A 23,849-nucleotide genomic window follows, 5' to 3' on the forward strand; every position below is an offset into this window, starting at 1 on the left:
GAGCTATCGATTGGCCGCACATTGACATTTCTGCGCTTTACTCCCCACCTGCTCAACATAATGCTCCTGGCTGTCGGGACGGTTTGTGTATGTTTCCTTCAAACTGTGAATTCAGCTCTCTGCATGAATGGATGTGAGTTACTGATAGTTCAAAGGATAAACCTGTAATATATTTACTTTAATAAATAATAAAATGACCACAATATGTCTTAAGAGCTTAAGGAAACTTGCCAAGCTGAAATACTCGCTTTTCAGTTCAAATCAATGCCGAATGTTTGCTCATCATTAGTTATCTTTTAGAAGAAGTAGATATTTATGATGGTAACACTGAGAAAAATGTTAATGGATTCTCTCAGGCAGTCACTGAAGTCAAACTCCAGAGTGTGTATTTTCAGAGCAGTGAGCTTTTCTTTTTGGGATAACAGGCTTAGCTTTACATCGACAGCTGATCAGCCTTAATAATAATAATACACTTTATTTATATAACACTTTTCTTAACAAGGTTACAAAGTGCTGCAACTTGCATTCCTGCAGTGTTCCTGCAGTCTGCCTGACCCTCCTCGGGTGTGGGGAGGAAGAGACGGTTTGAAGCATCTTACCCTTCAACCACAGACGATATATTCAATAGGATTTCAAGCTTAATATACCATCTGAGGTGCCAACCCACTATCTGGAGAGCAGTTGCTCCATATTGCTCCTTAAAAGCTTTTGTCAGCAGAGGTTTAAGTCATACATTTACGAGAATTTCTTTTTTTTTTCTTTTTTTTTTTTTAACCTACTATAGTCCTATTACTATATGTAATAATATTGTGCAATGTTTATAATTATGCCCCATCCACTTGGGCCAAGCCAGGACAAAAGTGCTGCCTATACATTTTTCAAGAGTTAAAGCGTCTTTCACAATTCCCTATTTGAACTGCAGTATCCATTTTTAGATGTACAATTATTACATATTGCTCCTTTAAAGCTCTTGCAGGTATTTCCTCCAGGTTCTGTTAACCTGCTGGACATTCAATACTCTGCAGATCTGAAATGTAATAGTTGTAATACTTGATTCTATATTGATCCCTGCAGGGAAAACCCACCCACCACTCCTTCCACAGGGAGGTCAGGGTCAGCAGCAGAACAGCGCTCCTCGAGCTGACAGGGATTCGGTTTCTTGCTCAAGGACACTTGAGACAGACAGATGTTTACTGATACAGTACTGCTGTTTTAACGCCGGTCCTCCTGCTTAAGTATTGTATTTCTACTCCGGAGGCAGGCCTGCTGCCCAGTTGGTCACAAGAGTAAACCCCCTCACAACAGCAAGTGTAAATAATCTGTTTCTAAATCAGTGTGCTCCTTGTGATTATTATTAAGAAGAGTGAATAATATTTTTTTAACTTACAAAATGAAGTTTCTTAGCAAGCTGCAGCAAGTGAAGGTTTGATGTTAATTGTGTGAAACAACAGATACAAAACCTTGGCTGTTGTCTCATCAATATGCTCCCTGTATGCCAGTGTTTTTTTTTTTTTTTTTTTGTTTTTTTATGCTGTACACTGAGCCAAAGACGAGTTAGGAGAAAAAGAAAGCATCATTTCTGACGCTTGAAAAAAATAATAGGTGTGCTGTCCACATAAAGGATCCAGGTAATTGTATCAGCTCAATAATACTCACGTGTATGACAGGCAGCTGCTGAGCAGACTTGTCAGAATATTTCCACTTAAGCTTCTTTTAAGCTCATCATGTCACCTTTGGATATTTTTCGAGGCTTTGAAGAAGCTTGTCCTGTGAGTCTGGGAAGCAAACATTCGCTCAACCAGCTACAGAACTATAAATTGCTTATGCTACTTACGCTACTTATCTTAACCAGGTGTCATTGGTAAGATATCAAACCACTGTAAGAACTCACCTATGAGCAGCTTGTCATATTATAACAAGCCAATAATGCAGCTGTTGTCTCTAACTTTGACCAAGTTCGATTATTATTAAAGCTATTGCAGCTTAAAATAGATTAGAGAGGGTAATACTTGTAGAAATTTACAATATAAAAAGTTACATATTCTCTGAAACGCTTTTTTTTTTTTGTTAAGGAACCACATAGCTTCACTTTGCAAAAAGTTAAGTCTTATTGCACCACAGATGCCACCACTTGCATAAATTTACCACATTAATCTTGGAAATTCTGAGTTGTTTCTCAGAATTTTACCCCACCCTCCCCTGGCTCCATAATTTATTTGTTTTTATTTATTTTTTTTTTTTTTATATACATCAGTGCTAATATGCTAATGATCCAATGTAGATTATAGAATGAATGAATGAATGAATGAATGAATGAATGAATGAAATTTATATTAGAGTCATGCTTCTAACTATGCCCAGCCTGCATGGGCCTACAAGACACCATAAATTTACACAAGCCAGTACAAGAGTGCTTAATATACATATCCATGAATTAAAGCATCTTTCATTAACTTTGACTATGAATGCAAAATAAATGCTAATGAAATAATCCACACTGCTTTCTTTTCCATGTTTGTGAGACAAAATGAACCAACATTCACACATCAAAATTCAACAGCCGCTCCAATTTGTGCTCATCTATACACCAGAATATTTCTTAGAGCATTAACTCTCTTAAGTCATCATAATTTGTACAGTATACAAGGATATTTGACTCACTTTCCACTTCACACAGCTCCAGTCCAAGCACAATCTGTTTTCCTCTAAATATTCTGGAATCGGCCAACCTCAGTGGCCAGAGGAAGAACAGCAGCACTCAACTGTGCAACAACAGATTTTTTGCTTCTAGCTAAATGGGATATAATGTATGATTCAGAAGCATACTTTTGTTTGAGATGCACATTTATGTCCGTAATTTTGGTTTTGACAAGATATTTGGAAGCTGTTTTTCTCCAAACCTCAATAAAACAATAAAGTTACAATGCAAATTATTCCAGAAGATATTCAGCACATCCACCTCCTCACAAACAGAATGAAGCTCTTTTGTCCACTGAGATCTGTGTGACCTTCATTTAGTCTTTGGATTTATTCTATCCTCCGCCATTTTGTTTAGACAATAGCACAGTAAAGTCAAGTGCACGACTAAGGTAATAGCTTCAGCGTGATCGCTATTCACCATTGAAAACTAGACAAATCTATTTAGACACTGTCATTTATGTGACTGAATGACTTGAATGCTGAAAGGAAGTTAACAACAAGGTACTGCATATTCAATGCAAATAAAAAATTAACATGATTTATACAATTATACAATTATGACTTGTACTTGTATGCAATTAAAATCACAATTAGACTTTTTCTGCAATCATCCGGCACTACAGACCGAATCCCTTTGACTAAGTATGTTTTTCAGCATCATTCTGGTCACATCTTAACCAGAGTTAAGTTTTTTGTGTCCTCTCAGGACATTTTCTTGCACAAAATTCACTGCTTGCCCTTCCACTGTGGCCAAGGCAAAGTGCAATCACAGTTTTCAGTATTTTTGGAGGGAATTTTCCTAATAAGCCAAAATAATGATCAATTTAGTTAATTTTGTTGCATCTTCAAGGCACTAATCCTGGGCGCTACAATTCTTTATTCACTGCACTTACATTACAGGCACCTGTGGGCTTTGGCAAAAGCTGAAAATGTGTAGCTTTATTACATGACTACCTAAAGAAATATGTTTTTTTTCTCATTTGCTAATGCTACTGAACAATTGTAAGACCTTGGAGGAATATTTCTCTCTTTTCTTTTGCTCCATAAGTGCAAACTGTAGGGAGTTAAATTGAGTCATCCACACAGCCCTTGTCTAAGCCTCAGCTGTTAACCCCTCATATCAGGGTCAGGTCAAGGGAAGGCTGATGTCGTTGGAATAATGTTCTGACCTTTTACACATGACCTATCACGGCAGAAGCGGCACACGCAGTGTTTGGCCTTTACACCTCACCGGTTTTATTGAACAATTCACAGCCGTGTCGATGATGATAGTAAAACTCACTGCCAGCATCGACCACGGAGGCCATAAAATGGCCACAAAGCAGAATGTGCTCTTATTCAGACGTAGAGCCAATTATTGCACTTAATTAAGGGTTTGGATGAATGTGAGCCATTCTGGGATTATAGGAAGAATAACTGCACAAATTGTGAGCTAAATAGATGTATTGTTCAGTAAATTAATAGATTTAACAATGATGACTGTTAAAAGGCTGATAGCAGAGAAAGAAATTTGTTTTTATAAGAATGAAAAATAAACACGTGACCCCAACACTGGGAACCACTGGTCTAAATGGTCTGTCAAAGTCCCATCCACGCTGTTCAGGATAAAATTTTGAAGAAAAAATGCTGAAGCCTTCACTTATTCATGGTTTCATCCGCCTAAAATTAGTAAAATTTAAAAATAAAAAACAATGAAACAATGAATGCAACATTTAAAACAGCTTATAAAATGCCCATAATGTGCAAATCAAAATAATATTTGAATTATAAGATATAAACTCCATCAAGGAGGGTTGGTTTAATTTGTTAAGTAGTAGCCAGTTGGGAGAGCATGTGCCCCATGTACTGAGACTGTGAGTCCTCTGCAGTGTCTGCAGGTTCAACTCCCGCATGCGTCCCTTTGCTGCCTGTCATTCCCCCGCTCTCTCTCTCCCTATTTCCTGTCATATGTTCAGCTGTCCTATCGATTAAAGGCATTAAGCCGCCAACAAAAGAGAGACAAAACATAGAATGAACAAAGTTATAGTTGGGTTTAACTGACTGGATTTTTTATTTTTATTTACAATAGATATTGCGATAATAATGTTATTGTTTCTTTTGGCCACAAAAATTGTGCAATAATTATAGTGCTGCTATAATGCCACCTGATTGTGAGATTTTAGACAGTATGCCAGCATTGCGGAACCAGAAGAGCCTTGACTTGTAACACAACAGCGTTGGCGTTTGGTACGGCAGCTGCGCCGGTCAACAAGCAGTTCTGCTCCTCTGCTCTTTTCACACGTATCACTGATAACCTCATGGATTTATAACATAAAGCTTTTTATGTTCCTGGATAAATGGGACGTTGCTCCTTCTGCTTCAGTGAAGTTAAAAACATCATCTTGTATGATGATCTGTGGGGCGGAGATTTCTGTCCGGCCTGTGTGTGTGGTATGTGTGCGCTTGCCTGCTTGTCTTTCTTGCTGTCTGCTCAGACACAGCTGACAAATATGTGAAATAAGTGTATTCTCACCTTCTTTACACAGACATTGATTTGGCTTTGTCATTACATCTGCTGCCAGCTCAGAGGCAGAACAGTAATTCCCACCTTTGCATGTTTGGACCTTATACAAAATGGCAAGGTGCAATATTCCTATTGTGAACAGGCTGTGTAAAAGGTAGCTCGGTCTGTGGATCATGATGACAGTGGAAAATTGTGGAGTTCATCTTGTACCTCTGAGTGTAACGTAGAGACAAAGATCAGAGGGAGCAGGCTGCTGTTTGATAAGGAATGAGAATGTTAGCAGTATAGCTAGGAGCTAAACCAAAGTGAGCTTTGAAAATGAATCAATAATATACTGAAATTCTGTTTGCAATGCATAAATCCTTGAGGACAACAGAAATGGTTGGTTTAAAGATGCAGTAACCAAATCTGGAGAAAGATAGATGATTGCTGAATGTCATTCCCAGGTAGTCAAATACTGACCTTTTTGGGAATGAGATTCAACAGTCAGCTGTCTTAATGACCTGTGATTGTCCAAAGTCTTCTGTCTAGTTTTCTCCCAGACCTTTGAATTACATTTTGTTTAAAGGTTATTAGGGAACTTTTGCACAATGACGCCAAAAATCAACAGCTCAGCTTAAAGGCTTATGCAGAATATGCTGTATTTCATCCACTACATGCCGGCAGATTTAAGGCTCCAAAATATTTGCCAAATCTAAGATTGTTTTGTCTTTCATGGAACACAAACTCTTCGTTGACATTCACAAAGTTACCAAAGAAGCCATTCTCCCTCTATGCTCCTCTGCTCTCCTCTGTTCTTTTGTTTTTTCCTCCCTCTGTGTTTCAGCGGTTGTTTTCCACTCCAGCAGATCCATCGAGCTACAGGGGCTGGTTGCCATTTGCCAAAAAAACTACACATCAAGCAAATTGTGTGGCAAGCTTTTTTATGAGGCTCCACAACAGGGGGTGGGGGATGAATCCAGGCTTTTAAAAAGGCTCGCTCTCCCCCTCTCGCTCCCACTCTGTCTCTCGCTAGCAGGAAGGCGTTTATCCTTGCCAATAGTCCCTGCGGCACAGGTATAACACCTTGCTCAGCTGTGCTTAAGGCGTGAAAAAACATTCGCCTTTATCCTGCCATAATGTTCCAATTCTCATTTTATAGCACCATAAACATATTGTAGGGCTAACGTAACAGTGTTATTGTTGTAAGTAGTCTATGGGGTTTTAAATGCAGGCAAGTAGTATAGAGGGAACTGCCACAGCAGCAAGGATGATTCTGAAGGAAAGGAGGTGTGGTAAAAGAGGAAGGAAACAAGCCAGGAGACTAACAAAAAGCAAAAAATAAGATATGTACAATATATGACTCTTCAATCACATGAGGGAATGGGAATGAGGGAAAGGAGGAGAGTTTGCAAAAAAGGAAGGAATGAATGAAATTCTAAAAATAGCAGGAATTATGACAAAAAAGACTTAAGTAGAGTAGTAGGAAAGGGACTAAAGACGAAAAATGGGAGCATAAACAGGAAATAATAAATAGTTAAAAGAGATTTGATGAAATAGGAAAGGGAGGAAAAAAGAAAGGAAGGTAAGGAGGAAGGAAGGAAATTCTACTAGCAGGAAGTATAAAGAAAACGATTTAAGAAGAAATAGGAGCATAGACAGAAACAAGTACATAGTAAAAAGATTAGAAGGAAGGAAAGAAGGAATGAAGGACGGAAGTTATAAAAATAGCAGGAAGTATAAGGAAAGGTACTAAAGAAGAAATTAGAGCATAACAGAGGAAATGGTAAAAAGAGATTACAAGGAAAAGAGAAGAAAGGAAGGATGAAAGGAAGGAAGGAAATGAGTGGTCGGAATGAGGAAGTAAGAAAGAAGGGAGGAAGGAACAAGTAAAAAGAGCATAGGCAGGAGCAGTATTAAGTTTAGAAGAAAGGATGTAACAAAAATGTAAAGGAAGGCAAAGATGGAGGGTAAGACCAATGGGAGAAAGAGTAAGAAGGACAGGAGAAGGATCAAAAGAAAGAGAGAAAAGAAAGAATGGCTTTAGGAAGGACTGATGGTAGAAAAAGGGGATGGCCCAAATGGCAGGAAAGAAGAGAAGGGGAATGGAAAAATAAGAGGGAAGGACTCAAAGAAAAGAAAAGGACAGAGGAAAGATGGAAGAGAGGTAAGAAGGAAGAAATAAAAAGAAAGCCAGAAAAATGAGAAAAGTAATTACATGAGAAAAGGGAAAAAAAAGGTTTTAAAGCAAGTACGAATGGAGAAGCGAAGAAACGACGGTGCAGAGGGAGAAAGCGTGGAAGGAGCCAACCACAGCATTACAGACAAATATAATGACTCAGCTAAAGTGGAGGAATGGAGCTGAGCTGGGCAGATGGAGGTCTACACCCAGCTACAGATAGTGCTGAAACGTCTTCCCTGCATCTGGGACAGCTTTCGTTGCATGGCACTTTGACATCCACTCTGCTGTGCTTGTTTGCACCGAGCTCAGCAGTAATGAGATCTTGCTAAGTGTGGAGCCCCTCGGCTTTTGTTCTGGAATAAGGAACTGAAAAGTGGAAACTAGAACCTCTGCTGCTTGTCAGTCTTTATTCGTGACGTCACAGATCAGCCGTAAACAGTTTGACTTATTAAGATTACCACATTCATTGCATGCATGCTTTACCATATTTGTCTTAAACATATATACATATATCTTTAACACTTTTGATGTTCAAATGAAGCTGGCACAAGTTTAAATAAATGCAGCAGTGTTCTCTGTGCATACTTTATCTAAATTACTTCAAATCAAATGCAGCTTTATCTAAAACCCCAATAACAAACTGTCAACTCTACACTGACATATTATCACCTTTTAGCGTTGATATGGCAAACTTGTTAGCAAAAAGTTGCCTATTTACATATCCAGCAGACACTGAGCAACATTAACATTCATGTCTCAAAATGAATATTAATGTACTTCGCCACCTGGCAGATGTAAATGTTTCAGTCTCCACTAACTCCTGATAATAGCTCTGCAGTTTTCACCAGGTAGTCGCTAACTTTGAGTGTTTGCTGGTTGGCGTTGGGCAGTGGCGTACAGTTGGTTTATCACAGCTTTTTTTTTTGCAGAAAACCTGCCTGGAAATGAGTTAAATTACAGTAGTGAGAGGGAACCAAAAACAATGAGCTTTAAAGGTGGAGAAAGTGATACTGGAGAAGGATTTTTGAGACTCACTCTCAACGTGGTCTGAGCGTCTGTATTTGACAACCGGAGACTCAGTAATCAATCTGATTATTATTTATCTTTCTGCAAAATTGCTCCACCTTTAAGACAGTAAAATGCTCTGTAGAGCTGACGGTAACTGCAGAGTTGTTAAAGGGATCCATTGTCAAAGGACTCCTTTGGCAAAACAATCCTTTTTACCTAGCAGAAATCAGGAGTTGCTGCTGTACCGCTGACTCAGCCAGTTAGTTTTTGTGTGTTATTGTGTGATTTCAGTGAATCCAAAGTAACCTTTAAAACACTGAAGTCACAAACTAACTAAGATAGAAGCAGCAGTAGATGAGCAAGTCCTGTGTTCTGCAAAGTAAAATTACTGGTTTTGCTAAAGGAGTCTGGTTGCTTGGCAAATAGTGATATTTAGCTTATATAAGGGTGTTCTGCCATTGGGAAAAGCAGTCTGACAGCAAGTTAAAGTTGCAAAAATACACTACATATAGCATATACCTCAAATGATACTGAGTATTTTAGGTTGGCTGTTTTTTAGGTGGCTAAAATTTATTTTGCTGCTGACTATGTCCACAGCAGTACACTGCTTCTCTTCCTAGATGGGTGCGTGGCAACCATCATCTACTGTAGCTAATAAACTGACTATGGACAAGTACCTCACATAACCCCATTTCTAAAAATCCAAACGATCCCCTTAATATGAAAATATTGACTAGAGGGGCTTTAAACTTTCAACTTTTCTGTGTAACTAAATGTCTTTTAAGTGCATATTTTAGTTGCTAAAGCTCAGTTTGATCTGCAGTGCCAGGCGTGTGACCCCCTAAGAGGAATTGGATATTCATTAAACTCATTTCAAAAGTATAATTTCTTTCATTAGATCTTTTATTCATACTTTTACTCTCTGGAAGCAATACTTCATTATACCATAATTTCTTAAAACCCCCTAAATTGTGACTGTGCCCTGCTTCACCTTGAGAAACTCTAGTATTAACTGATAAAGGAAAACAAATAGCACAGATGTTTGATGTTCTTGTCATTTATTTTTACTGATAAGAGAGGAGTTCTTACAGGGAATATTTCAACATAAAGGAGCTAAACTTTCAAGATATTTTTCTCCTCAGATATTTTAATGTGTGATGGTTATGAGGAAATCAAAGGGTGGAGATAATTATAGTTTTTAGATAATTCTTGTACACTCTGGCATATAAATGAGATGTCAAAGTGTGTTTTGGAAACTGTTATATTATGACTGTAATTAAAATAGTTACTTCTTAGTCTGGCTGATATCACTCTAATTTTGTGAGTTGTTACCGCCAGCATGAACTTTTCCACTTCATTAATAAAATTGTGGAGTCATTGCTGTACCCCTAGCTAGGTGGCTAATATTTACTTTTTCAGTGGCTCTTCTCCCTGAGTCTGACTTTGGGTGTAATGAATAAAAATAGCTGGGGAGGTGCTAGCAAAGCCCACCTGGCCTGGGCTCGAAATCCCTGTTCCACCTCTGACTACAAGCTGTGTGGGTGCTTGTTAACCATTAGATCTGGCACCAGGGGCATTATGCATGGTAAAACAGAGATAAGGAGCTAGCTTCTGCAATGTTTTCTGTCTGCCTGAGAGACTCAGACCTATTAGCATGGCATTGTGCCATCTGCTGTGTAAGCCACATTAGCTGTGAGGTCAACAGTAATGGGGCAGGAGTTGAACTACCATTAATCCTCTTCTCTTTGTGCACAGAAACCAGTTATTCTTAACTGACTTGATTGTACTCATGTGCCTTAGCTGTATGCTGTGCTGTCATGTGAGATTGTTTGCTTAATTTTTGAGAAAATTAACATGAAAAATATGTTGAATATAAATGAAATGACTCATGAAGATGTCATGTCCCCCTTTAGTCATTTTTTTTATAACAGCAAAAAAGCATGTAAGAATATGAGGATAACACATGTTTAAAAAGTGAAGTGCAAAGAAAAGTTTTTTAAAACCCATAACTGCTTTTGCATGCTATTTTGTTGGCTTATCTGACAAAGTTTTCCATGTTTCAGGCTATTTAATTTAGACTAGCTTGCACTGCGGTAGCATGGGAGGCTCTAGCCAGAAGCACTGAATACCATTTTCTGAAATAATTGGACAACCTACTTTTAGATATCTGTGACCCACATTTGGGTCCCATTCCTGTTTAGGCAACACTGCTGTGCAATTTTACAATGTTTTTTTCTCTTCAGACACTTCTGATGTGAGTGGGTAGAGGTAATATACTACTAGAGTCTACTCATATTTGTACAATTTTACCAGCTTCTTTTGATTATTCCAAGAACATTTCATGAAACAGCTTTATTATCAAGGTGTTGGTGTGTGATGTCTTATGCAGTCTATAACAGCAGGAGATGTTAGAATATTATTAAAATGTTTTGTTTTTCTATGAAACTCTTGTCTCCAAGACAATTTAAAATTGTCAGTAAAACAATCTCACCACAAGGTCTCTGTTGGAGCTTTCAGTTATACAACACGATTTCCTCAGTTGTCATAGAAAATATATATTTATTCTGATAGAAACCTATGTTATCTCTTTAGTTGCAAACTCATTCTGGACCTGGGGAAAAGCAGTTGCCAAAGTTTTTCTCTCGTTATGATTAAAATATATTTCCAAAATCACCTGATATCATGTCGAAATATTCAAATATTAAAATATAAATATAAAAAGTATTGCTTTCATAGCTACTGTTGAAGTCTCAGCACTCAGTATAAGTAAACAGTAAGTTGTCAGATATCACTTCATGACAGTGATATGCACAATATCTATCTACTTAACTCTTGAAGGTCAAGTGTATAAGATTCATAGGCATCTCTTTCTGACAATAGAGCCCTGTAAATGACAGGAATGAAATGTAACTATGTTTTAATTAGTGTATAACCACCTGAAAATAAGAATTGTTGTGTAAGTCATACTTTAGACTGAGCTGTTTATAACTGCAGAAACAGCAGGTCCTCTTCCATGGTGGCAGCTCACCCCTAAATTCCACTGAATCCTACATGCTGGTCCTTAATAGAAACAGTTTCAGTTTGAGAAATTCACATGTTTTCTGGCTTTAGAGAACATAAAGCTACCACCAGCAGCTGGTTGACTCAGCTTGACAAAACAAGCAAAACCAAGACTCAAGAAAGTTACTGCCACCAGCCAAGAAGTAGTCCAGGACATAACCCCCAGTAAAATGTGTTTTATAGTTTGTTTGTCTCGTTACAGATTACACAAATGAGATATAATTAGGGATGCACTGATCGACTGCCCAGAGACCGGAACCGGTCGTTTTTCAGCATGACCGGCCCTGACCGGTCAGCATCACATATCCAGTTCTGTGCCCGTCATTGTCACACGCGAATTCTGCATGATGGTCACGTCATGCACACAGCAGACAAACTGACCATGATATCACCACGTTGGTGTTAGCAACACATTCCAAGTACAGGATAAAGAGAAGACAGACAGTCTACAACCAGACAGAGCAGCTGACAATGTCGCAGAACAGCCATGAACTTTGTAGCTCTTCAGGCTAATGTTAGCCAGCAGCAGACTGCTGTTCACAGAGGGACAGCTAAAATCTCACATCCTGTTCTGGCTGAAGAATAAACAACCTGTGTTGATGTGTCTCCTTAAACATTTTCTCATCCAGACTCGTTTAATTTCTGCGTCTGTTTTTCTCAGTTTCACTGCAGCAAACTGTTGCTCCGTGTCTGTTTCCAGTTTGTTGACATCTGCTTCCAGAGGAGATCATGTGTGTGGTACTTTCATATTTTACATAATCATCTAACTCTCAGCAAGAAAGCACTTTGCACTATTTTTTTTCCCAAAACAGGGCCAAATTCCTTCAAGTCAGTAAAAATCCTAAGACTGCTAGACCTGTGAATTGAAGTCTTGAAAATGACATGTTGTCAGGAATTTCACAAGTGAAATTTTAAGTGTAATGCTAGTCAATTGTTAGGTGTAACCCTCTCAGAAAACAAAAACATCCACACAGTCTATTTTTCACTCCCCGTACAAAATGCAAAAACAATATTCACCTGCAGCAACATGAAACTACTAATGAACAGGCCCAGAGCAGTGAATACTCTCTACATTATAAAACATTGGAAGTTTTTGTCACACACGGCCTGACTGGACTCTGCTGTTAGGGGAACTACAGCTGAGTTATTAGAAGCTCTGGTTATCTCATGGCTCCAGCTCGACCTGGAAGCCCTGGTCTTGTGTATTGAATCATTGCCATGAATGCCCCCGTCCCCCGGAACAATGCGTGTTTGTGGCCTGTAGGCTTTGTCCAATATTTAATCATGTGAAATGGCTTGAAATAGAACAATCTGGTATCGTAGTTCACCGTTCTGTGCATGGAGGCGATCATTTGTCTTGAGTCAAGAAGATGAGAGCGACTAATGGAGATCGCATTGTCCTCCTGGCTTTGTCCCGGCTGGAGTGAGGAAAGCTGGAGTTGATTAACGCGCACGCAAACATGCCTGTGCGCGTGTGTACACAACGAGCAGTTTAGCGGCGTATAGCGCTGTGTCAGTGATGAATGTTGGCAGCAGGCCAGACGCAGCAACAGCCACTGGGAAGACGAGGCTGCTATGGGAGGAGCAGATTACTGTAATGGAACTCACACACATGCATGTACTGTAAACACTGCAGACACATATAGACATTAATGCATGCTTATAAGGCAGCATGCATACAGACTTTCTCCTGTGTAATGGAAGTGTAATGAAACCCAGAAACACACACACACAGGCAGGCGCCCTGGGCTGAGGGCTTGGCAGAGCAGAGTAGATAGATTAGTGTAATAGTCTCGGCCAAGGCAATCATCTGCCCACTGTAGGGCTTCAAATACTGGCAGCAAGATCCAGCTCAGACACAAAGAAATTAGCCACAATGAATGAGTCAGTTTGGATGAGTTCACAATGCTAACGGCTCACACAGTCAAGAAATAATCGTATGCAAGACAAAAAAGAAAATCCGCTCATTTGCATGAAAATGTATTTTGTGAACTCAGCGTGCAGTCAAGCAAGGTCCAGACACAAACACATCATCAATATCTCGATTGTTCCTCGTATCTATGAATTATAAATGATGACAGCTTGGCTTACATGTTGACAATGAGAACCAGCGATGCAATGTGAGTTTCATTGGCCGGTACGTCCGGTTGGATGGGTTTTGTTTAGAAACATTCTAATGTGGGCCGAGTCCAGGAGGAGTCATGTAGCTAATGGGTTCTTGGAAGCAAAGGTTTCTGAGGTGGAGAAGAGAGAGAATGTCATTTATTCATGTGGAGACATGGCTAAGCTGAAAACAAACCCTCGAGCAAGATGCATAATTACTGACCATTCATAGATTTTTAACCAAAGCGCATGCAGTGTTTTTGGGATTAAACACAGATAAAACATTTGGTTTTAAATTTGCCTTGGTACTGTTTCATATCACAGTAGCTGTAAACAAAACATACTGATCAACGTACAGATAACATAGCTAATGGGATCTTGTTCATATTCATTGTGTCATTCCACTTACAGAGCTATAAGACATTAATCAAATTAGATAATAGATAGCATTTTCATTCACTGATGTGAAAAGATTGCGTTTTCTTGGTATTCAAATGCGGAGGAGTTGTATTTTAAGGATCTTTTTGTTTCTTTTCAATCATAATTATCTGGATAGATAGTGGAGACAAAAGGCAACAAACGTTTTGGAGATTTTGGACTGACGTGTTAGACAGCACTTATTAAAACCAAAAAAAAGAATATCTTTAGGAAAATTTTTGTCCGATTGGGTCTTATTATCTTATTCTGTGGCTTTTTAACCCTCATCCATACTGACATATTCAACATACAATCATTGCTGACTGGGGGCTCTGGGTAACTGCTGTAAGAAACTTTCTTCTCAAAATATTATTAGTTATGCACTTAATCATCTGAAGAAAAAAACATATTATTATTATTTTAGGAAATGTACAGTTCATTTGCATATTGTGTAAAACAAAAATATGGCACATAAGGAAATCTGTGTCTGCTGCATCTGTGTCTGAGTCAGAAGATGACTGACAGAAGGCCTCTAAACCTCTGATAGTGGGTGATTCTGACCTGTGGCAACCATGAAGTTAATAAATAGTTCCACCTATTCAAGCTGGCAGAATTGGCCACATACATTGGTATTTTTAAAAAGCACAAAGCAAAAATGAAAAACATTGATATGAAGTCATTAGGAAATCATTGACTGAAAATCATGAAAAATGGGAATTACAGGCTAAAGCAACCAAAAAGTAAAAAAGCCTTGTATATCGACAGTGGTTGTGGATCCTCTTCCACAGAGGCAGAAAACAAGCTGAAAGCAATACTGTTCTTCATAGTTCATAAAATGTTGATGTTTTGGAGATGCGTAGTTTTCGCAGGACAGCGATGGAATGATAATTCTTTGTTTTCAGCAGCGGCAGACAATGTGTTCTCAGCAGTGAGTTCATGATATTTTTATTATCATATGATATGAGTATAATATTATAGGCAGGTCGCTCGGTGCAAACACAGAGGCTTTCCAGATAACGGAGAGAGATCTGTCTGTCCGTCGTTTGTCAAACACTCCACTGCAGCAGTCAAGGGTTGACAGTGTAGGCGGAAAAGTCATAATGTGCCCACATCACAATCACCACCACAAACATTCGAACAAACACCTCTGTGGCATTATTAACCAGTGCTACAGTTTACTGATGTAGGTCTCTGTATTAGTTTTTACTGAAATTTGTCAGCCATTTTTATGTTTTGATTATATCAGTTTCACATAGTTTTGCAGGATGATAGCAACCCACAAAACCAAGATTTTTTTTTCCCATAAAAACAATGTATAGACTCATGAAAATAATACCTGCCAGTCATCACTTTAAGAGCCAATCAAAGTATGTGGTGGTGTGTCTATCTGCCGGGACCCTGACCTCACCCTGTGTTTTTTGTCATCACATATTTTGATGTGTTCAGGAAGTTTTTGGACTGAATGCAGCTGCAAATTGGGAGTCATTGTTAAAATCATGACAGCCAACAGTCTCTGCTCTCTATCTGTGAGAGCTGAAGAGACACACACACACACACACACACACACATATACAAGCAGAACAGACTGAGGATCACTTCGGCTCGTATTCTGCAGCGGTGTGGGTGTGTAACCACTTTGTCACTTATCTGAATGCTGCTCCCACACTTCATTCACTCTCTAGTTATTTTTTCCTCTCTTGTTCATTGAGGAGGAGGAGGGGTCAAGAACAACCAACAAACCCTTCATATTCTGCCTTTAAAATCTGTTTTAAAAAGGGGTTTTCGCCTGGAATTTACTGTATGTCCCTTTAAATTTCTTCAATTTTCTGTTGAAAGAGGACGATTTCAATTTATAGTCATAAAGATGATTTTATATCATAATTTTTATTTAAAAGAATAACACTGAGTCCCAGCAATAACAAAGCTGAGTTAATATACTGCAACACAAAGTTGAGAAAACTCAAAATTTAAAGGTAAGGGGCTTTAGTTTTGAGCCCAGCTCAAATTCTTAAGTTTTTAAAAAGTGTTTTATTTTTCTTCTTTAGATAAACTTTTACATTTTAGAAACTCAAAATATTGTATTGAAAAATATTGAGGAAATTCACTGAAGTGAAAGTAAATATTTTCAGTTAAAACAATTTAATTTTTCAGCCACTAAAAAAGACAAATCAGGTTTGCAGCTCACTTTGAATTTTTTTACTTCTTTTTTTCCTTTTTGGTCTTTCCAAAACTCAAAGATTCAAGTTTATCTAAAGAAGAAAGGTAAATTGTCTCAACTAAGATTATAGGACAGCAAAACTTTTTAAACTTCATTTTAAAACTTAAAGTTTAAGTTAAGCTCAAAACTCAAAAATCTATTGCAGTGTGTTTCCTTGATATTCAAGTCGTCTCAACTATTCTTTTTTTTTTTTTTTTTTTTACAGTGTGCTTCAATTAAACTACAGGCCCCTACACTAAATATATATACAAATTTAGGAGGTTCACCTGTGAGAGAGAGCATTTTCTCACTCTTATCTGTATGTGCATGCATGTACCATTAGACTAAGGTCTCCTTTACTGAATAAGAAGTTGAACTCACTCAGGGTCAAGAAATGGCCCAAAAATCCACTGAATATTCATAAGTGTTTACTCCCTCTCTGTTATACACACATTTATAAATGCACATTCCAGACACATACAGTATTAATGAGCTAGTAAACAGTGTTCTCTGTCTGAGAGCATGACAGCGTTAAAGCCTGCAAGAGATAGATGAACTCAGAATGTGCAGGCCATGCAGAGTTACAAAACAAACACATTATTTTGCACAAAGATATTAATGCCTTGCTTGGTTTATGTGACACACAACACCATGCACACACAAATGAAGCCCAAGGCCACAGCAATAATAGGGGAATTCATCTTTGTCTGTGTGTGTGTACAAATGTAGCTGCTTGTATCTGAGCTTGTAGGTGCCGGGGACACTCGCTCCTATCATTAACCTGCACACTTCAATGTCACTTTATGTGTCCCAGCACTGAAATAATGGCATTGTGGGTCTGTATATGTGTGTGTGTGTGTGTGTGTGTGTGTGTGTGTGTGTGTGTGTGTGTGTGTGTGTGTGTGTGTGTGTGTGTGTGTGTGTGTGTGAGGGACCAAGGTTCACTGCCATAGTGATGAAAACATCAAGAGAAGCAAACAGGAGAACACTCATGGTCAGCCAGTGTTCAGATGGTTCAGATGGTCTCATTAGTATTCATAGGGTCATATAGACACTGACACACACATACACACACATACTTGCACAGCCTTGTGCTGTTATTCCACTGAGGGCACACTAATGACCTACCGATACATTCATTCCCCAGCTCTTAATACTAACCATTAAAGCTTAACATGTCTCCTAACCTTCACTTAACTCGGACTCTAAACCAGATGCTTAACCTGGACAGAACAGCCCTTTTGCTGCCCTCAGTGCACACGAGGCTGCGAGCTGTGAACTAGCCATCCTCTTTGGTTTTAATGAGGAATTTAATTAGCATTTTAATGAGGAAATCCAGGAAAGCTGACAAGCCCTTTAAGGGAAACTGAAGGACAAATGTGCAAATCCGGTAGTCAATGTGACAAATGTCCAGTGAAGAATAGCCAACTTCAACTCAAAGAGGCAAAGTAGATTTGTATTTGTCAAAAAGAATATCCAAATTGATCCACTGTGAGCTGAAAACTGTTTTTCTTGTTGTGATGTTTTAAACCTGAAGAAGTAAAAAGTACACCTGTGCCTAGATGGAACTTTTTTTTTTTTTGCCAGTTTGCACCCTGAGGAAAGGCAACTGCCCGAAACAGCCATGCAATAATAAATCATTTAATTGGTCTCCTGTCCTGGTGCTGATGACTTTTGGGTTTTGGTTTTTGAGGATTCAGCACTGAGCTATAAACAATGGAGCCAAGTGCACTGATTCTTAATCATTTCCATTCTTCCCTCCCTATGGAGCTGCAGGGTTTTTTTTTGTTATTTGTTTTAATTTCTACATTCTTTCAACAATATATTTTACCTTTTTTTTCCACATGGAGGGTGGTGTTGACCAAAGCAGCAAGTACATTTTTGATGTAGGTTATACTTTAATTTAGCTCACACTTATACAGTCAAATGATAGTGAATGTGCAGACTTTCAGAGAGTTATTTAAAGTCGAGCTGAAAAACTCCAGCCAGTAATGTTTTCATACTGCAAAACAAAAATGACTGTTTACATAAACCAACCAATATCAAGACATCCACTGATCAATCTTTCTTGAACTTTTAGCAGCACAGAGCTAAGATCTTGGGGCGAAGATTCATTAGTTACCAGGTTATGACAAATCCACTTTTCAACAATCAGATCAAATTTCTCCCTATGTTACGTCCAGCCTGTCTAAACCATTTCACTCAGAAATACGGACACTAGATTCTCTTGAAATGCTTTTTTCATCTGGACATGACTGTAATCATTATATTTATATCAATAATGGATCCCTTGAGTATTTGTTTATGAAAGATGTAGCCTGTAGTGCAATGTCTTAATGTACATAATAGGAATATGTCAAAGGGTCCTATGTTCCCCTGTTCTATTATGTGCTCTCACAAGCTTCTATCCTCCCAGGGTCCTTTGTTCCCCAGCTCATTACAGCACATGACGGGTTAGTGGTCAGAGAACATAGGACCCTGAGAAAAGACACAGTCCTATTTCCAGATGCTGCATAGAGCTGTTTTCAGCAAAACAGATCTAAAAACCTAGTGTACGCTACCTGCCAAGCATCAAACAGCCGACAGAAGCAATTAGCAGCTAGCTGGTGAACGTAGTGGCACTTTTAACAACTAAAAAGCCAGATAATTTGCTCAGGAGTTAGTGGAGACCAAAACTAAGCTAAAAGGATGGTGATAATTAGATCATCAAAAAGACACAAACATATCTTTAAATATAAATGCTAATGTTGCTCTGTTTCCTTACTGGGTGTGTTAAATAGGCATCAGTTTGCTGTTAACCATATCAGCTGAAAAGGTCACACTTGGTCAGTGTGTTTTTTTTTTGTTGCCTCAAAGTAGCCAAAAAATCAGTAACTGTAGACTTGTAAAGGATTGTGCATAACACAATTGGTCCAAGTGGGAATTCAAAACTCTAACCTTACCAGTGCATTCATCTACTTGTTATGCATTGTGCACTGTTCCTCTTCAAAATGCATCTGCTGCCTTGCTCTCAAAGATTAAACATTTGTATCTCCTGTCTCTGCCTCCCTCTCTTTTTACCACAGAATGATCCCCCCATCAAGCAAGAACTTCCTGGTCAACAACCTGGCTGCGGCGACCCAGTACGACCTCTGTGTGCTGGCCATCTACGATGATGTCATCACCTCTCTGACGGCAACGCGTGTGGTCGGCTGCGTGCAGTTCACCACTGAGTCCGAGTACATGAGGTGTCATTTTATGCAGTCCCAGTTCCTCGGCGGGACCATGATCATCATCATCGGAGGGATAATAGTGGCCTCGGTGCTCGTTTTCATCATCATCCTGATGATACGGTACAAGGTGGGTCTCTGCCTGTCTCGCTTAATCCAATCTGGCCAGAAAGGAGAGAGAATAAAAGAGAGAGGTTTTCATTATGTTGGAAGATTGGCATTAAACACATGGCAGTGGCACGCTAGACTGGTCTTATTCTGATTAACTGGCAAGACATGTTTAACCATTTAAGATACAGCAAATCAGAGCTTCCAACCAAATCCCACTGATTCCATATACAGTGTTTCCACATGATTGTCATGTCTCATTGACTTGCTATGAAAGCCCATTTCTGCCAGGAAAAGAAAACAAATTCTAAAAAGTTTAGAATGAAAGGGCTTATCCTAACCATTTTATGTTAATTACACAGTTATTGCACAATAAACTAAAGGTATTTGGCTGGAACTAAGGCAGGGATGTTGAAGTTATGCTTCTTAACCATTAGGCTAACGAGTGCTCTGTAAGTCATAATTTTTCACCATCATTTTCACATAATTATTCACAATTTTGACTTAATATGTTATTTCTACAAATAATTCTGTATTTCACACTCCTGACTTTTAAAGCATCTTTATTTTATTTTCATTCAGGAATGGGCTTCCATACCATCATATTCAAAAATTTACACTTACCTCATACTGAGAGTTAGAAATGCCGCAGCTATTGTTATTTAAAGCCTCTGCACACTTGCATCATAAAGTCAAAAGGGCAGAGTGAGGAAGAGATGTTGCCAGCTCCTCAGGAATATGTGTTCATTTTTTATTAACTAATCCAGCATGCAAGAAAAGTCATTTTTAAACTAAATGATGTAAGGCAGACTGTTATAAATACGGAACATATCTGTCTGCTGTACTGGACTTATGGCCCTTTTCCATACACAGAGCTGGTCTGGCTCGACTCAGTTTGACGTGGCGGGGGTTTTCATTTTCGTTACAACAGGGCTAGCGTGTGTCTTCTACCTCAAGACAGCTCGAATCAAACGGTTGTAAAGTGGTGGATAAATGGTTTATATGTATGTCTCTAGAACAAACACGCTGTTTCCTTAAATTCTTTACAATAAAAGTCCAATGTTGTTTCATTATTTAAACACTTTTATTATGAAGCAGCACAAACAGGAAATGTTTCATCAGCAGTAACTTAGCACGACTCCAATAGAGCTGAAAGCGAATATGAAACAGTAAAATAATGCAGATACCTGAAAATTCAAACCGCAACAAAGGAGAGAAACTAAATTTCAATACATAAAGATTCTGTTAGGAGCTACAAAAGTACTGCGAGCTGAACATAAAGAAACTTTAAGAAACATCTCTCTGCTCTCCTGCACATACATGAGCTCAGTATCATAACACTCATTTGTTCAAGGGGGAGAAAGGAGGGTTATAACTGGTTGGCCTCAGCCAGTGAGATGTCACCATGGCCCACTTGGAGGAGGGTCAGGCTCGCTTTGGCCCCACTCCAAAGTAGGTCCATCTCGGGCATGGCTTGACTGAAATTCAATGCGGCACGGTTTGGCTCAGTACAGCCAAAAGCGCCGGTGGAAAAGGCTCATTAATGCATCAAAAATATTGAATGTTTCTCCATTCTTTCCTTAAATGCATAAAAGAAAACTAAAATAATAATATACAAAATAAATACATATTTTCACTCACATACTTAAGAGCAGGAGTGAGGGATGAGAGACAATATTGTGAAACATGATTAACACTGACTTGCAGACACTTTTCATGTGGATGTTCAATCAGTGTTGATGATAAATGTAGTCAATTGAAGCAATGCACGCCTCAGTGCTGCCATATTGACTGAGATTCCTGAGTTCTGCTGCTGCAAAATCTGTTGCTCTTCCTGCATCCAGTGATGTGTAAGTGATGTTATTTGTGTTCAGAAAGAACTATGGGATATTTCAGCATAGCTTTCTAGTTTCAGGCTCTGGGCAGCCAGAGGGTGTGCTAGATGAGTATTTTTGTCACCTAATTTTTGCCAAGAATTGGCAACATGAGCATGTAGGAATCAGAAGCTCGCACACATTGCATCCTGGTACATGTAGGCACTGCCAGCACAGCTCTGAGCAGGAGAACTCAGGTTTCTTGGTCAGTATAGCACACGTTGTTGAATTTATTAAATACATATTTAAGTATGAAAAAAAACCTACAGCTCATTGTTTCCATCTGTTCATTCCACAGGTGTGTAACCCTGGTGAGGGTGGTAAAGGCGTGTCGTTGTCGATGACAAACGTTCACTCACAGACCAACGGGCAACAGTCACAGGGCTGCACTGTGACTCCCAGCGCCTCTAAACATGGCTCAATAGGATTAGACGACCTCTCCGGAGGCTCAAAGAAAAGGAGCGGAGCAGGAGGAGGAGGGGGAGGGGGCAAGGATACCATGACTCAGTCCTCCGACTCTTCCCTGCCTGACTGTTCCACGACCACGTCAGTACTCAGCCAGCCCTGGGGGGCCAGGAGCCCGACGGGTGGGGCCGAGGAACGGGAGAAAGCCGTCGAGGAGCGAGCTCAGGCCGGCGTCTCGTCGCCCACCAGCGGCTCACTCACCAAGGCAAAGCGGAAGCCCGCTCCGAGTAAGCCCGGCTCGGCCACTCCTGACAACCTCCCCTCCTCCACTCCTCGCCCTGCGTCCTCTGCCTCATCCACCGCTTCCTCTGCCCTCCTCCCCTCCTCCTCCACCCCTCTGGAGAACCTCAACACCAACCGCAACAACTCCACCTCTCTCAACCAAACCCCGCCTCCTTACATCCCCTCGCCTTTCTCCACCCCCATCGCCAGCCCGAGCCCCGTCCCCTCCATCCGATTCAGAGAGACGCCCATCCTGCGCAGGGCTCCCCGCACCTCCTCCTCCACCGCCAAGTACCAGACTCTCCCCGTAGAGGAGGGAGGGCGGAGCAGGGCAAGGAGGAGGTACTCGCTCAGTGAAGGAGGCAGCGGCTTTAAGACTCACTCGTCCCATCATGGGGGAGGAGGAGGAGCGCCAAAGTTGGGGCGTATAATGCGGAACAAAAGGAGCCAATCAATGAGTGGGATTCTTCTCCCGAAAGATGGGGATGGAGACTCAGACAAAGGGCGGTGTGACTCTGACTGGATCTTAGAAAGCACGGTTTGAACTGGAACCAGACGGCAACCATCCAATAAACTATGGTTTATTCATCAACATTCATCTTTTGTACGAGTGTGTGCCTGTGGATGTGTGTGTGTGTGTGTGTTTGTTTGGAGTGTGTGAGTGAAGGCTAACAAAGGCTAACAAACAAAGGTATGTTTCTGACATGAAACAATGTGTGTTGTGCGTTTTCAGTGTGTATGTGCGTGTTCATGTTTGTTTATAGACGTGTGCGTTGGCGATTGTGTGTTTCCAAGTGAAAGCGTGCACATATTTTCTTTTCCAGCCTGTTATTCTTTTTTTATTTTTTTCATAACTTTTCTCCACACTTCTTTGTATTCAGTTTACAGCTTTTTCACTCTTGACGGTTTCCTATCTCGTTTCTCAGTCGGTCCATTCGGCGAGCGGAGCACTCGCCTCGTCTCGTAGCGTCCTCGAGTTGTCTCGTTGGTTCCACTTTATAGCACAAAAAGAAAACAAGACAATGGGCTCGCCACGTCATTCCCCGATTCACGCTCACCTTATCTGAAAATACCACGAAAAAGGGAATTATTACAGGAAAAAAAAGAGGAAAAAAAAAAAAAAACAATACCAGAACTGAAAAAGCACACCATTCTTACGCTCACACGCCCACAAGAAGTGTGTGTCCATACTGTGGCAAGAGAACAGCAGTCGGTGCCTTCTTTTGCACTAACAGACCCTATGGCAGGTTGATAAAACCCGGACTCCACCACGCTCCACGGACGAGAGGGGACAAAACGAAGGAAGAGAAAGATTTCACACATAGCCTTTCTTACCTACTGAGGAGTACAGACGTTTTCCTGACATGTAGACAGACACAAACTGAGACAAACAGTAACAAACAGACGAAGACTTTAACGTACCTCTTATGAAATTGATATTTTTTAAAGGGAAGAATTGAAAAAAAAAAAAAACATAAAAACCCTGTGAGCTTTTCACTGACATTGGTATACTGCAGCCTGTGTTGTTCACAAGCTCCCGGAAAGCTTCTGTACAGAAAAAGACAACATGTACTGTGTTGTTATGTTGTGTAAAATAAAAAAGGGATAAAATGAATGCTGGGAATTTGAAAAGCGTGCTTTATCTACATTCATGGCAAAAATATACTTCTGAGGAAATGTTCTTCACATGATCTTTGCATATTTAGCGACAGTGAGGTTCTGACATTATTAGCTGCAGCAATAATGTCTCCAACATCATTTTTTGCTGCTTTCCACCAGGAAAAACAATATTTATGGGAGGTCACAATCACTTCTTATCTGG

General features: G+C 39.7%; 1 protein-coding gene across 2 annotated transcripts in view; it reads left to right on the top strand.

Annotated features, from left to right (window-relative positions):
• Positions 1–23,642, top strand: part of lrfn5a (leucine rich repeat and fibronectin type III domain containing 5a) — a 147,871-nt gene extending 124,229 nt beyond the window's left edge. For both annotated transcript variants that reach the window (XM_084742567.1, XM_084742569.1), the window contains 2 exons: positions 19,215–19,488; positions 21,639–23,642. In XM_084742567.1, coding sequence (XP_084598693.1) covers positions 19,215–19,488; positions 21,639–22,571 — 1,207 coding nt within the window. In that variant the 3' untranslated portion in view covers positions 22,572–23,642. The remainder of the gene's footprint in view (positions 1–19,214; positions 19,489–21,638) is intronic.
• Positions 23,643–23,849: the final 207 nt, after the last annotated feature.

The sequence above is a fragment of the Lutjanus erythropterus genome, chromosome 18 (genome assembly GCF_056507025.1).
Source record: "Lutjanus erythropterus isolate fLutEry1 chromosome 18, fLutEry1.hap2, whole genome shotgun sequence".
Lineage (NCBI taxonomy): Eukaryota > Metazoa > Chordata > Actinopteri > Lutjaniformes > Lutjanidae > Lutjanus > Lutjanus erythropterus.